The sequence below is a fragment of the Rhinopithecus roxellana genome, chromosome 14 (genome assembly GCF_007565055.1).
Source record: "Rhinopithecus roxellana isolate Shanxi Qingling chromosome 14, ASM756505v1, whole genome shotgun sequence".
Taxonomy (NCBI): Eukaryota; Metazoa; Chordata; class Mammalia; order Primates; family Cercopithecidae; genus Rhinopithecus; species Rhinopithecus roxellana.
Window position 1 is genome coordinate 15204713 of NC_044562.1, and position 15124 is coordinate 15219836.

General features: G+C 41.3%; 1 protein-coding gene across 2 annotated transcripts in view; it reads left to right on the top strand.

Moving 5' to 3' along the window:
• CNTNAP5 (contactin associated protein like 5) overlaps positions 1–15124 on the top strand; it is an 886717-nt gene that overhangs the window by 478277 nt on the left and 393316 nt on the right. For both annotated transcript variants that reach the window (XM_010356733.2, XM_030916676.1), the window contains exon 9: positions 12698–12847. In XM_010356733.2, the coding sequence (XP_010355035.1) occupies positions 12698–12847 (150 nt within the window). The remainder of the gene's footprint in view (positions 1–12697; positions 12848–15124) is intronic.

The window sequence follows — 15124 nt, forward strand, 5'->3', positions numbered from 1 at the left end:
GAGTAAGTCTGGCTCTGTTAGCCTCACTGTCCGCATTTGCTGAAGGAGAGGATCAGTCTAGAATCAGGGATGCTCCCTCCAGCACTATTCATGATTTCTCGAAAGAAAACAGTAGGTCAACCCCACCCTTTATTGTCTTCAAAGAAATCATCAACCCAAGGCTCTTCTTTTGAAACTGGCATAAGTGGTCCTGATTGATTGGGAGTACCTAGGGCCAAGCCCCTTGCCAGAGGTCATGCTTCCCAACTCCCTAAACGCTGGTGCACTTTGTGGAGTCAGAAAAGTAAATGTAGCCTCTTTTTGATACCATGGATTTGTGGATGAGTTGCTTGCCTGGTTTTAAAAAGGTTATGCTATGACTCTTCACAATCTGTTGAGAATTAGGAGACAAATATCCAAACCCGAATAGGGTTTTTTTTTGCAACCTTCCTTAAATCACAGTAGACTACTGTGTGTGTGTGTGTGTGTGTGTGTGTGTGTGTGTGTGTGTGTGTGTGTGTGTGTTTGCCTATGTTGGTAGGAGGGTTAACAAAATATATTAGGCCTTCAGACTATGTTAGTAGAGGAACAATATTAGTTGTAGGTACTGAAGCTATTTCCTGCAGAGAGAAATCCAGGCAGAGACACAGCAAGGGTCTTTGGCTGTGGAACTGGCTTTCTTACAGCTAACGGTTGGTATATGTAAACATCTCTTCAGAAGGCAAAGCAAGCAGCAGTGAGGCAGGCAGAGAGCCCACTTCGGATTCCATTAAAGCATCTTCTCCCCAGAGCTTCCCAGATGCACAGTGTACTGCCTTGATGTCACCAGAGGCATCAAACTCAGACTGGGATTTTCAGGATTAAGGAGTGAGTCTACATTTTAAAGACATGGTTTTGGCATAATAAAATTAAATCCAGAAGGGCAGGGGGGAGAATCCAAATCAAGAGATCTGACCCTGGCAGCTGGCACCACTTGCTCGTTACTAACTGAAAAGACAAAAGGTGAAAGCTGATGACCTGGGACAGACAAAATATTTGGACAAAAGGCAACATGGCCAGCAAAGAGCCAGAAATCAAGAAAATACCATGAAAAAATGTCTATAGCCAAGTCAAATGGCTTATGGAAAATGCCATCTCAACTCATTGCATTTAATTCCTAGGAGCAAGCAATAGTGTTTATCCTATTTCCTCAACCACCTTATAATGTTTCACTCTTTTGATAATTCCTTGAACAGTACTAGTTAGAGAGAAGGTGTTCCAAACAAAACAAAACAAACAACAAAAAAACCCGTAAAAAACATTTAAGCCATCCTTTCTATCAGTTAATTTTCTATAGCCAGTAGACTTCTATGACTTGCTTGTTCTTTCTCTAGCTCAAAATATGATGACATTCTCGGATCAACAGCCATAATGAATGTTTATTTGATGATTATTGAGCACTGACTACATTTACATTAAATAAAATGTGTCATACTGTAGCTATGGTCAACACGACTCAGTTAGCTTTCAGAATTTAATCTCAATTGATACTTTCTCAAGAAACCTTTTCAAAGCAGGCCAAGTTCCTTGTTTCTTTGTTTTTTTTCTTTGTAACATTTGCCCTAAGTATGTATATGTATGCATTCATCTGCTCAGGCTGCTATAAGAAAATATCACGGACTAAGTGTCTTAAACAACAGAAATATATTTTCTCACAGTTTTGGAGGCTGCAAATCCAGGATCCAGATGTTGGCAGGATTGATTTCTTCTGAGGGCCTCTCTGTTTGCTGGCAGATGGTTGTCTTTTTTCTGTCTTCACATGGTCTTTTCTCTGTGCGTGTCTGTATTCAAATACCTTCTGCTCATAAGGACACCAAACATATGGAAACTTATTTTACCATCATTACCTTTTTAAAGATCCTGTCTCCAAATACAATTGTGTTTTTAGGTACTAGGTGTTGGGACTTTAACATATGCATTTTGCAGGGACACGATTCAGCTCATACAATGTATATTAATGTGTCTATTTAATTGTTGTCCAATGTGACTTCTCATCACTAGAATGTAAGCAACCATGGAAACAAGTACATTATTTGCCCAAGCCTTGGTCCAACACCTTGCTTACCACACGTCTTCCATAACTATTTTGCTACATGCCTGAATAAACTAGTGGAGTTGACCTCTAAAACATTTCCGAAAGATAGAATTTTAACAAGGAAAGAAGAGTTCGTAGCGATTTTTAACAAACATTCCTGTTACAACAATTATATTCTGCGTAATGTGTCAAACCAAGGAAAGAGCTATACTCAGGGGGAGTACTAATTAGATAAAGGGCAAGGGAGCTCCCAGGGGTAGGGAGACGGCCTGGAGAGTTGCATCGTGCAGGATGGAAGTACTCACTCTGTGGAATGTTGGCAGCCGGGTGGTTATAGGCTATAGCCCTGCAATTAACAGAGCTGCCCCCCAAATATTGTCCTTTCTCATATAAGCCATTTGTAGCTAGCCACCACCTGCACATCAAGTAAACATGATGAGGCCGCAGCTTCGTCCTCTGCTTCAATTAAGTTGTCATTAATGCCTCGGTATTTGAGCTAAGATAATGTTAATGAGAAAATCCCATTCGCAAGGGCAAAAACGTGGGTAGCCACAGGGCTGCGATTGTCACAACAAGCTGTCTGGTTGAGCACAGAGTTCGAGTTTCAGAAGATAATAACATGATGAAGCATTTCGTGTTATGGAAAACTGAGAAATGCAATTGCCTGAACTTTAAGATACCAAGCAAAGGTTGGAAATGTTTACCAAAGTAGTGATTTCTTGGGCATCTTCAGCTTTTTAAGTTTTGATTAATGACAATGGAAACATTGTATTTCTTAACTCACTTTTTTTCTCTATCTCTCACTCAAAAGGGAATTGCAGGAGCTAGATTTTTTTTTTTTATCATAGCAGATTAATCTTCTTGTCAAACCTGCTATCACTTCCCTTTGTCTTTTGTATTTTTTACTTTGACAATTCTCCCATATAACTTAGGTTCCTCTCACTGGCTTTAGGACACTTTTGGAGTATCTACTCTACACTGAGTATTGTGGTTGAACCTGGGAGGGGGGCACTGCCCACAAGGAGCTCATAGGCATGGTTGGAAGAGACAGTAAAGTGGCATTAATGAATAATAGAACATGTGCCTGGGACACTGAAGCACAGGGAAGAGGCAACAGGACAGGGGGAAAAGGGAAGGCTTTCTAGAGGTAGAGATGTCACAGCTTGGTTCTGAAGAATAAATAGAATTTGGCCAAATAAGGAGGGAAGGATCGGATGCTCTAATAAGAGATGAGAAATAGAACAAGAACTGGAGGTGTAAGACTATAGAAGCTTAGATGCCTGGGGCCCAGAAGGCAAAAGATGAAGCAACGTTTTGGTCAGGGACCCCAGAGTTTGTGCTGTATCTTGGAGAGAATAAGGAAATAACTCTGTTGAGTTTAGCTTAATGTTTAGCATGTGGATGTTTGATCTCAGCATTCAAGTCTGCTAAGAAAACCACACCTTCACCATCAACCACAAATGTATTGTGACTTCCTAACAGACCCTAGTGGATGGCAAAACCAGATGTTTTCCCTTTATGCACCAATCAAGGGTTTTCAGGATCCAGGTTACCTTGAAATATGAGCCAGGCATTAATGACTAGAAAAGGTTTAACCGTGATTTATGGTCAATGCTCACGAGAGGGCCTGCTGCTGACACTTGGCAGTGGAGATTCAGTTGGTCTGATGCTCAATCCATCAATTAGCATTTGAAGAGGGCAGAATGGTGCTCTGCTGATACTGGGGCTGGTTGGGGGGGGGTCCCAAAACATGACTCAGACTCTGACCCCCAGGTACCTGTCATCCCACTGGGAAGAGGAGACTTACATGGACGGATTGTTAATTAATACCACAAGGTGGTAAATATTATGAACTAAATAATTAGATCAGACTGCAGATGCTACAGGAATTTAGAAAGAGAATTCACCATGCACTAGTCTAGTCAAGGAAAGTCTGCTTCATTCATTTCTGGATTTATTAACTTATTCGTTTATTCAATCAATCATTCAGCACGTTTTACATGCCCTGCAGTGTGGTAGGTGGCTGTGATAGAAAGTAATAAAACATATGTTCTCTGTCTGTACAGTTTAGGAAAGAATTTGCTGACACAAAAACTTGGCCTTGGAAGATTGGGGGATGGATTTTGATAGCAGGAAATCGTAAGGATAGCATATAGGTGGAGCAGAGGCTGGGTGTGGAAGCCCCAATTCAGTAACTATGTTTACTTAAAGCATAATGAACACATGATCTAGCTGGAGTAGGGAATTCTTGTAAAGATTTTGGAAAATAGCCTGAAAGGACAGAGGGAGACTTGGTTACAGAAAGAGTAGACTGTCCAGTGTGATTTTCATTCTCTGAGCTCCATGACCCAGTGGCGGAGTATTTGCTGTGAGGTCGATGATAACCTTGCAGTTTAGACAGTTGGATCTAACAAGGTGTCCTCTATCAGAAAGAGGCAGAAGACTGGGAAAAGAAGGGCATCATTAAAGAAAATCCCAGCTTCAGGGATAAGGAGTAGAACAAAAGTAAGAGAGGGAATTTGAAGGCATATGTGAATTCAGTCTACCATATGCAGGGAAAAGTTAAGAGAATTTGATAATTGATGGATAAACAGTGTGCCAGGAAAACATAACTCAGGCTCTAAATTGTAGCATAATGGTACTAGTAACGGTAATATACTCTTCTACTATGTAACTGACATTTTTAGACTTCCTTATTCAATTATTCATATATTGCCCACTTTATTCTCACAAAAGTTGACTGTGAGATAGTCAGCAAAAGTTGACAGCTACCTTCGAATTGTTAAATAACAGCATGTGTGAATCAGCATAGAAAGACTGTTGAATCGAGTTTTCTGGGGAAGATAAAGCCTAGAAACTTTCAAGTCAAGCCAATAAATTTGTTTCTGTTTTACAGATGATGTAATAGGTTTAGAGAAATTAAGAAATCTCTCTAAATTTCTGGAAATTGTAAGTGGCAGGCACTTGAGCAAGGAATAGCAGGTGAATAAAGCTATCAAGGAAATCTGTAACAAGTTATCTCCAGGGTTGGAAACAGTCTTTGGGGACCATGATCTGGCCTGGGCTACCTTTTTGCTCTTGTGTGTGGCTGTAATGGCCTAGGGTAGTCACGGCTGAGACTTACAGGCCCTGAACAGTCACTTGGTTACAAAGGTTCATTGACACCTTGCAACATTAATTATAATCTTGCTTTTCATTTTGTCTTCAAAACATAAAAAAGATGTTGAAATATGGTGACCACTGAAGTGCAAAGATCTGTTAGAAATTTTATGGAGGAATTGGTGGGGTTAGAGAGACAGAGAGAGAGAGGTACAATTGAGAGCCAGAGTAGAAGTGTGTGTCAGGGCTCTGCAACCTCAAAATTATTTTTTTAACTCAATGGCTCTGAGCCAAGGGAAGATTTCCGTTCCCACCAAACTCACCTTTTAGCCCACCTGTCCCCCAAATGGTGAAAAAATGTGCTGTTGGTGATGGGGATTTGTGGTGTTGGTGATGGGATTGTGATGTTGGTAATGGAAGGTTGTGGCATTGATGATGGAAGGTTTTGGTATTGGTGATGGAGTGTTGTGGTATTGGTGATGGAATGTTGTGGTGTTGGTGGTGGAGGGTTGTGGTGTTGGTGATAGAGGTTGTGGTATTGGTGATGGAAGATTGATGTTGGTGATGAGGTGTTGTGGTGGTGATGAGGGTTATGGTGTTGGTGAGGGAGGGTTGTGGTGATGATGGAGGGTTGTAGTGTTGGTGATGGAGGATTATGGTGTTGGTAAGGAGGGGTTGTGGTGTTGGTGATGGGAGCTTGTGGTGTTGGTAATGGAAGCTTGTGTTGTTGCTCATGGGAGGTTGTGGTGTTGGTAATGGAGAGTTGTGGTTTTGATGATCGTTCTTTGTGGTGTTGGTGATGGAGTGTTGTGGTGTTGGTGATGGAGGGTTGTAGTGTTGGTGATGAAGAGTTGTGGTGTTGGTGATGGAGGGTTGGGTGGTGATGGGGGTTGTGGTGTTGGTGATGGAGGGTTGTGGTGTTGGTGATGGGGGCTTGTGGTGTTAGTGATGGAGGGTTGTGGTGTTGGTGAAGAGGGGTTGTGGTGTTGATGATGGAGGGTTGTAGTGTTGGTGATGGAGGATTGTGGTGTTGGTGATGGGGGCTTGTGGTGTTGATGGAGGGTTGTAGTGTTGGTGATAGAGGGTTGTGGTATTGGTGAAGAGGGGTTGTGGTGTTGGTGGTGGAGGGTGGTGATGTTGGTAATGGAAGGTTGTGGTGTGATGATGGAGGGTTGTGATGGTGATAGGGGATTGTTATTACCATCTAGTGAGCAGGAGTGCTGCTGCACATCCGACACAAGAGGTGTACCACAAGACACCTACTCGTAACAAATAATAAGCCAGTCCAGAATACCCAGGGCCAGGGTTGAGGAACACCACTTTAACCCCAAACCCTACTCTTGTAAAGCAAATTCAGGACCTTAGAATATCTCTTAACCTTCTGAGTCTCAGTTTCATCAAGTGTGAGCTGTAAAGGGCTGTGGAGATCTCATTACTAAAAGCATTTAAAAGTCATAGTAGATGCTCTATAACTATTTTTTGTTTTACCTAGAAATAATAAAAAAAATTACTTTGTTAGTATCAAAGTAATAACAATTGACTAGAATTCTAATTTCTGACTTAAGTAGACATCCTGAGAAACAAAGGTTGAATTTTAATTTAATTCTTTTCAGAATCTAGGTGATTCACAAAAGGACAGAACAAAAGAAAGTTTGAAGTTGGTACTGTTAAAAGCGAAGTCATTTGGTGGGAATGTAAAGTAATGTAGCCACTTTGGAAACATTCTGGAAGTTCCTCAAAGGGTTAAATATGGAATTACATGATGACTGAGCAATCCCAATTCTATATGCACACCTAAGAGTATTGAAAACATGTTCATACAGAAATGTGTACACAAATGTTCATAGCAGCGTTATTCTGAATGATGCCCCAAGTGGAAGCAATTCACATAGCCATCACCATAAAAACGTGCTTACTTGACCAGGTGCGGTGGCTCACGCCTGTAATCCTAGCACTTTGGGAGTCTGAGGCAGGTGGATCACTTGAGGTCAGGAGTTCAAGACCAACCTGGCCAACATGATGAAACCCCGTCTCTACTAAAAATACAAAAAAATTACCCATGCATGGCAGTAGGTGCCTGTAATCCCAGCTACTCAGGAGGCTGAGCCAGGAGAATCACTTGAACCTGGGAGGCTGAAGTTGCAGTGAGCTGAGATCAGCCACTATACTTCAGTCTGGGCAGCAGAGTGAGACTCTGTCTCAAAAAAAAAAAAAAAAAAAAAAGTACTGATGCATGCTACATGGATGAATCTTAAAAACATAATGCTAAGGAAAAAACACCAGTCAGAAAATAGAGCATAATGTATAATTTTATTTATATCAAGTGCCCAGAATAGGCAAATCCATAGAGTCCCAAAGGTAGATTAGTGGTGGTTGACCAGGGCTGGAGGTGCAGGGATAAGGGGATTGGGGGACAGTATATCAAGGTTACAGAGTATATTTAGGGGATGATGACATGTTTTAAAAATTGATTGTAGTGATTGTATAACTCTGAATCTATTAAAAACCACTGGGTTTCACACTTTAGATGACATATATGGTATTTGAATTTTACCTCAATAAATCTGTTACCAAAAAAAAAATAAAAATAAAAGCAAAGTAGAATTCAGTAGCAGAACATAAAACTTTGCAGAGCTTTTTGGTCATCAAAGAGATGGCAGGAGCAGGGCAGGGCTGGCTGGAGTTGCCAGCATGATGAGCAAAGGGAGCTCAGCCCCAGTACCCACACTTCCCTTTGAACGCTGGCTCTGCCTCTGAGCAGCCATGGGGCCCTGGGCAGCCTCTCCACTTTTCTCCGTTACATCTATTACATGAGGGCAATCAACTTGACCTCCAGGACTATTGTAAGAATTAGGAATTATATTATTTAAAGTGCCTGGCACATTGTAGGCATTTGTTACTGGTAGTGTGATGTATTATTAGCTATTTTTACAATTGGGGTATTTCAAAGGTTCATTTGCAAGTTCAGTAGCAAGGATTAAAACTGTCATTCTTTTTTTCTCTATGGAGAAAATCTTCCAAGTCTTTATTTGATTCCTAGGAAAGCACAGGGCAGCCTATTTAACTCTCTCTCTATAAGGAACCCTTTATACTGATGCCCTAGGCTGAATTACAGTGCCTGAGAGAAGCCATGAGAACAAAAGTGAAAAGGACAAAAAAGTTTTCTGTCTTTCATTTCAGTTTAAACAGTTTGTCAAGTTTTTTAAAATTATAAAAAGTATACATTAAAAGACATTGAAAATCCCAGTATAGCATAAAAGAAAACAAAAAACAAAAATAATCTGTGATTCTGTCAGTCTACATTATTGCAGTGTTTTCCTTGGTGTTAGTTTTTAACAAAATGGGAATCATGCAGCACGTACTATTTATTTAGAACTTTTCTCTTATCAAGATACCAGTAGCATTCTTGGACATTGTAATGTCTATTGACTATGTTATATACCATATTAGGAATAAACCATATTTGCTTTACCTAGCCTGCTACTATTGGAAATATGGGTAGCAGTGAATTGTTGCTATTGTAAATAATGGTGTCATGAACTATCTTCACCATAAATCTTGGCTACAGCTCTGTTACTATTTTATAAATAATTCTTCAGAATACAATTCACAGGGAATGAGGTATGATATTCTTGGGATTTTTGATGCTTACTGGTGTATTGCCTCCCAGAAAGAATATGCAAATTTAGGTGGCTGAAACAACATATAACATTGACTGTTTCCCTCTATTCTCATTGAGATTGAGTATAATCAGTTTTTATCCTTTATTAGTCTGGGAGATGGCAAATAATACCCGACCTGTCTTTAAAGTTCGGAAATTGTATGTTTGTCCTCATCTGTTTCTGGAACCCAAATCCCATCTTTTAGGCCTCAGTTCCTAAATCATGGGGACACTTAGTCCCCCATATTGGCCCTCATATCCTGCTCTTCTCCCCTAAGAGAATTTTTTCCCCCGATCAAGACATTCTTGGCCTACAAGGTATTGCTTTCGTGTTCTCCTCATTGGACATGTCTATTCTTTCAAAGCTATTTATCTCAAGGAGGTTTGAGAAAACAGCAGTCGGATAAGGTGATTTCTCCCTAATTTTTGAATCATTAATAGCACTTCCACTTTTACCTTTAAGAGAGTATTCTTAATAACAAAACCTCAGAGAGTCTCTAGGGATATTATTTTGGATCTATTAACAGAATGCAGTGAACACGAGGACCAGTTGAAAGTGGAGATTTTTAGCTGGGGGTGTACTGCTTCACTTATCTTGGAACCCGTGCCCGAGCAGCTCTCCTGGGCTAGTTCCAATTTCCCAGCTTCTTTCCTTTCTCTTCTGACACCTCCAATGACGTGGCTCCTGACCCTGGCTGCACAAAACGTAATTCCAAGTCCTGGGATAATCCCCAGAAATCTGACGTAATTAACCTGGAGTGATCCTCAGGTTCTGTATTTTCGAAAGCTCCCCAGGCAGTACCTGTATCGAGAACGATTGTTCTAATAATTCTCCTCCGCAGAGCTCAACTTTTCACCCAGGCTCCCCCTGCAGGGACTGGGGACCATGTAGAAAAAGGCCAAATCAAAGAAAAGGCAGACCAAAAAAAAAAAAGAAGAAGAAGAAGAAAACAACCAACCAAGCAAACCCTCGTTATGTAAAGTCTTGAAAGAGAGAAATGGAAGGCGATGTGGGGAGAGGACAGGACCCACAGTCAGAACAGATGATCCTACAGGCACCCATTGAGCAGACCTCTCCTCTCGGGCCAGTGCCATCTGTAACACGAATAGGTGATAGATAACTAATTGGAGGGGACACTCACTGTGGCCTCTATAAATACATTCTTCTCTACTGTAGCCCTGATCCCTAGCAGGGTGCTTGGCCTTTAGGGAGTATTTAGAACTTTTATTCTGAACTAGTTACTAATGCCCTTCCAGTCTAGAGTCTACCTGCAGATACAGTCCCATATGTTATGCAGATATTTTCAAATGAGTATGCAAATGAACATGTTTAAAAAGGACATACAATTGACTGTCTTCCCCAAATACCCCTGAAAGAAGTCAAATGTTCATCACCAAGAAACACCTGACAGATTCTCTGTCTCATTAGCAGAATCCCTGTGTCCAGGACCCAAACCCTGGTCTTGTCTGAGGACAACTGCCTTTGGGAGGAAGTGGGGCCACCAGGCTGAGAAGCCTCTTGGTTCTCTTCTTCACCCCAAGCAGATGTTCAGCATTGCAGTGGAGACTAACTTTGAGAGATCTGGCTGAAAACACATCAGGTCTCCTATATCTGGGATGCTCTGAGCCAATGGGTCACAGCTGTCCAGGTGCAAACACAGCTGGGCTCCAAGCCTGGTGCTGTGCTTCTCCCAGGGCAGCCTCGGAGTTCAGGGGCACCAGCCATCTGGGAGCTCAGGGGCACCAGCTCTTCCCTTGCCACTCTGAGGGTCTGGCACACCTCTGTGGTGATGCTCAGTGTTTTCTTCCCAGCTGGCTGCTTTGGGGCTGCTCCAGTAGGCTCTACCAAGGCAGGTCTGTTTTACCTGCAGAAATAGCTCTAAATCCATCACTTGCTTTGCATTTTCACTGCTGCTACTTTAGGTGAGATCCTCTCATTCTGCCTCTGGGGACACTGCAATAGGACCTGTGAGTTCTGCCTCCAGCCTTGACCCCTCCCAGCTGCTACCATTGGCTCTTGTGCTAACTGATACTTTGAATAAACATCTCCAACCCTGATATTACCATCCTAGAGAGCCCTCATGGACTCCCATGTGCTAAAGGTGTAATTTTCATCTTTGGCTGCACATTAGAACCACCCAAGGAGCTTTTTAAAAAATGTAGATGCTTAGGGCCCATGCCCAGAGATGCTGATGGAATTGGTTTGGGAAAAGTGCTCTTCAGAATTATTTGTCAAAGGATATTGTTTAAAGTCCTCCTGAGCCTGGCATGTGAGACCCCTGGGAGATTGGATCCTCTTTCCAGCTCTCTTCGTATTGTCATCTCCTGCTCCTCAGTCCAGACCTTTGTTTCTTTATACAGGCTCTCTGTCTCCTGGAACCCTTGCTCCCAGAATCACAAACTCTTGCTCATTTTCCACAACTCCCCTTAACTGTCACCCACGTCTGTGAAACATTCTTGGGATCCTCTCATGGGGTTAGTTAGACTTTCTTTCTTCTCGACTCATATGTTGCTGTTCCACTCAGAATTGCAAAAGGCGATGTTGTTTGCTTTCTTCTCTGTCTACCCCACTAGCCTGAACTCAAACGATGTTACCTTAATCTTCCTTGCATATCTCTCTGCTTCTTACCAATGGACTACCCTAGGGTAGAGATCATGTGATGTTAATATCCGTACCCTCTAATGCCAAAGACCATTTCGTATTTGCAGCTCTGTTCATTTTTTAAGCTAACATGACTGCCGACGTGTGTTTGAAATGAACTATTCTGCATTACCTGCTGGACTAACTGGTGTTATCCTCACAATGGCCTGTTAAGTACAGTCATTGTCCTCTTTGCAAGTGAGGAAATTGACACAATGAGAGGAAAGACAACTCACCATGTAACAGGGCACAAAAAATGACTGTTTAGAATTTAGAATTGTGTGGCTATGTGCTCTTGCCACAGAAAGTCTTTGTAACCAATCAGTTAATATGCCTTTATTTTCTTCAGCAAGCACTTTGCACCAACAGGACACAGAGTCTTACTAGATGATAAACTCTTTAAAGGAAATAGTTGAAACCTCATGACTAGTTCCCAACACAGTTTTCTCAGTAAAGTAGGTCAGCAGCACAGGGTACACCAAAGACAGCTGGAGCAATGGAATAGGAGAGAAAAGAACTTTACAAAACCACCCACCTTTCTTCCGGTACCTTTAGAGACAGTCATGCCTCATTTCATTCAATCCCTTTGACCATGATAAGGGGCAGGAATTATAATATTTACAGATGATAAAATCAGAGCTTAATGAAGGTGAGTAACTTAGACAATGTCACCTAATTTAGAATGAAAACCGCTGCAATTGGATTAGTATGTTACCTCTCTCCAACAGGAGGCTGCCTCAGCCTGGTTATCGTTGGAATCCAGCTTTCCTCATCTACTTGAAAAATAGCTTACTTTTCCTAAAATTGTTTGTAGGAAAGTATGAGAAAACAAAAATTGCCCGTAACTCTACCACTCAGATAAAATTGCTGGTAATATTTTGAGTTCTTTTCTTTTTCCTTTTTTTTTTTTTCCTCTGCATTTATACAACAATAGATCAGAATTTGTGACATAACTTTGGTTGTGGTATGTACAACATTTTGTATTTTTCCCTTTTGTTTTTAAACAAAACATATCAGAAGTAGTTTAGCCATCTTTTTTAAAAAAGAAAGAGATTAGAATGAAGTGGTAAAAAGAGGAAGAACAATGCTTTTTATGAACCTTCCAAGGGCTTGTATCCAGCCGAGTGAGGAGTGAGTTTGCTCTGAGAAGGGCATGGACGGCAGCAGGCTGGGAAATGAGCCCCCTCTCTCCAAGCCTTCCAGACCCATCATCTCTATGCTTGCTCTCTTGTTTCTCTTGCAGGCAGCAACTTGAATGATGGCTTGTGGCACTCAGTTAGCATCAACGCCAGGAGGAACCGCATCACACTCACTCTGGATGATGAAGCAGCGCCCGTAGCTCCTGACAGTTCTTGGGTACAGATTTATTCTGGAAATAGCTACTACTTTGGAGGTAAATTCTCCAGCCTTTAAGAGGGAAAATAAAGGAGGGAGGGAAAATGAAGTGGGCAATTATTTCACTATGGTGGTTCTGGCTTGGTCAATTAGACAATTATCCCCCCCCCCCAAACATACACACAGACATCCTCCATCTCAAAATAGTGAGAAGCAAAATCTCTCACAGCTGTGTGCAAATATAAATTATCTAGGTCAGTGCTGAGGAAGAAAAGAACTTTAGCTACAAGAGCTGGTGTTATATAACACATCCAAAGGAGATTTTTGTAGCCATGCCAAGTCCTGTGATCACATGGGAAAGGAGAAACTCAGTTCAAAACTTGGAGAAAGTGTATCAAGAGTCAGCAGTACCTGCAAGAGGCAAAATCCAGGTGGAAAGGCACAACCAGCATGCTCAGCACCTAGGTCCCTCCTCTACCACTTTCCTCTCTTAGTCCCCTGTCCCCTCCCTCCCCACATTCCTAGAGATCATGCCCACAGAGAGCCAGGAATGAGGTGGAACTAGGAGCCCCATGAACTTGTAACTCCACGTGTAAAAGCCAGTTCAGATTGTTCAGATTCTGCCTTCTCTGATGTTAAGTGAATCCTGGGAACCTTTCCCATGACAGAAACACAAGGGCAAGCTGATGGTGAAGAAAAACATATAATTAGGCATCTACTGATTTTTTTATAAATGCATATATATGTATGTATTTAGTCTTTCAAAAGTATTTTTCAATACAAATTAATATCTAATTTCATAGTTAGTTGTTTGTATTATAGAAACAATCTCTGAAAAGGATGTAACCTCAATAGCTGTCTGACCTTGAGAAAGGTACTTATAGTCCCTAAACTTCCTAATCTGAAACATGGGGAAATAAGCTCGACTCCAGAATTTCAGGAAAAGTTAAGTACGACCAAGGTGTAAACATACAGCACAGAGTGTGCCACACGGCAGGGGATGGGGAAACTGGCTCCACCTCCTTTAGATATAAGTCAGGGTCTGGTCTACAGTTTCCTTATTCTTTTCCTATTAGTAAATTGAAGAGAAGTATTGTATAAAATTATGCATAGTCTCTTAAATAGAATTTACAGGTCACTTCTCTCCTACCAATGGAATGTGGTTAAAGCTTTAAAATACAAAAGGGATTTTGCATAGGTGCAGTGTACATACCAACGTCTCCTAGGAGGGAAGCAATATCTTTGTGGCTTGATTTTAGGGTGAGGAAGGGCCTGTGACCTTTACCTCAAATCTCCTCCCCCTGTGCATGGCTAACAAATTCCTTTAGGAAGGGAATACACGTCCAGTCTCTGCAAAAGTTTTATGACTTACCTCATTTAATTCATACAGAAACCTTGTGCAGTACATAATACCCCCGCTTAATAGATAATAAAACTGGTGTTTGCTGAGATGAAAGAATTTGTGCAAGGCCATAGAGCTCATGAATTCAAATCCAGATCTGTGTTCCCACAGCCCACCAGTGAAAACAGAGATTGGAACAAATGTATTATAAAGATCGTAGAACAGGTGTGTTGGGGTCCACAAAGATAACCTGACAGACCGAATAATTGTGCATCTTATGCAATATTTCAGCATCAGAGGGAAAAACGCTATCTTGAGTTTATTCTTGAGGGAACCGTTTGTTACTAATCCTGATACAATAAGCATCTGACATGCCTCAGAGACAGAATGGCTCTCCTGCCTCAGTGGAAGAAGTGCTCTTAGAGGCAAGTTTTAAGGGACCCTGAGTTTAGAACGTGAAGATTTATCAGTGATTTGAACAGTGTTTAAACAAACGCCCCACACGTAGACTGTAAACTTAAGGAAGGTGAAAAATGAGTTTCAGTAATAATAGTCAACTTACATAAATTCTCTCTACAGCTTCAATTAGAAGTTGTAGCATCTCTCTTCATTTTATAGTGTGCCTGTGAGCTGTTAACCAGCTGCTGGGCTGAAGCTGGTTAGTGACTGTCTATTAGAGATGGCTGAAATAATTCCCAGTTATTTATGGGTTATTACCATGGTTTCAAGCTTGCATTCCCATATGCTCTGAACCTATTAAAGCTATTGGGATGGAGTTTGTAAGGAGCACGAGCACTCATATACCTGAAAGGCTCTATACCCATCTTAATGAGAAGTAGATATGCCCTGGTTGCAAGCTACACTAAATCAGTGTAATTTTTTTTTTAAGAACACCCTTTAAAAAGGTATAGTGTTAACCTTTCCCATATGCTATTACAGCCCTAAAATGACATGCATTTAAACCCTTAGTTCCTTCTAAAACCAGCAAAATGT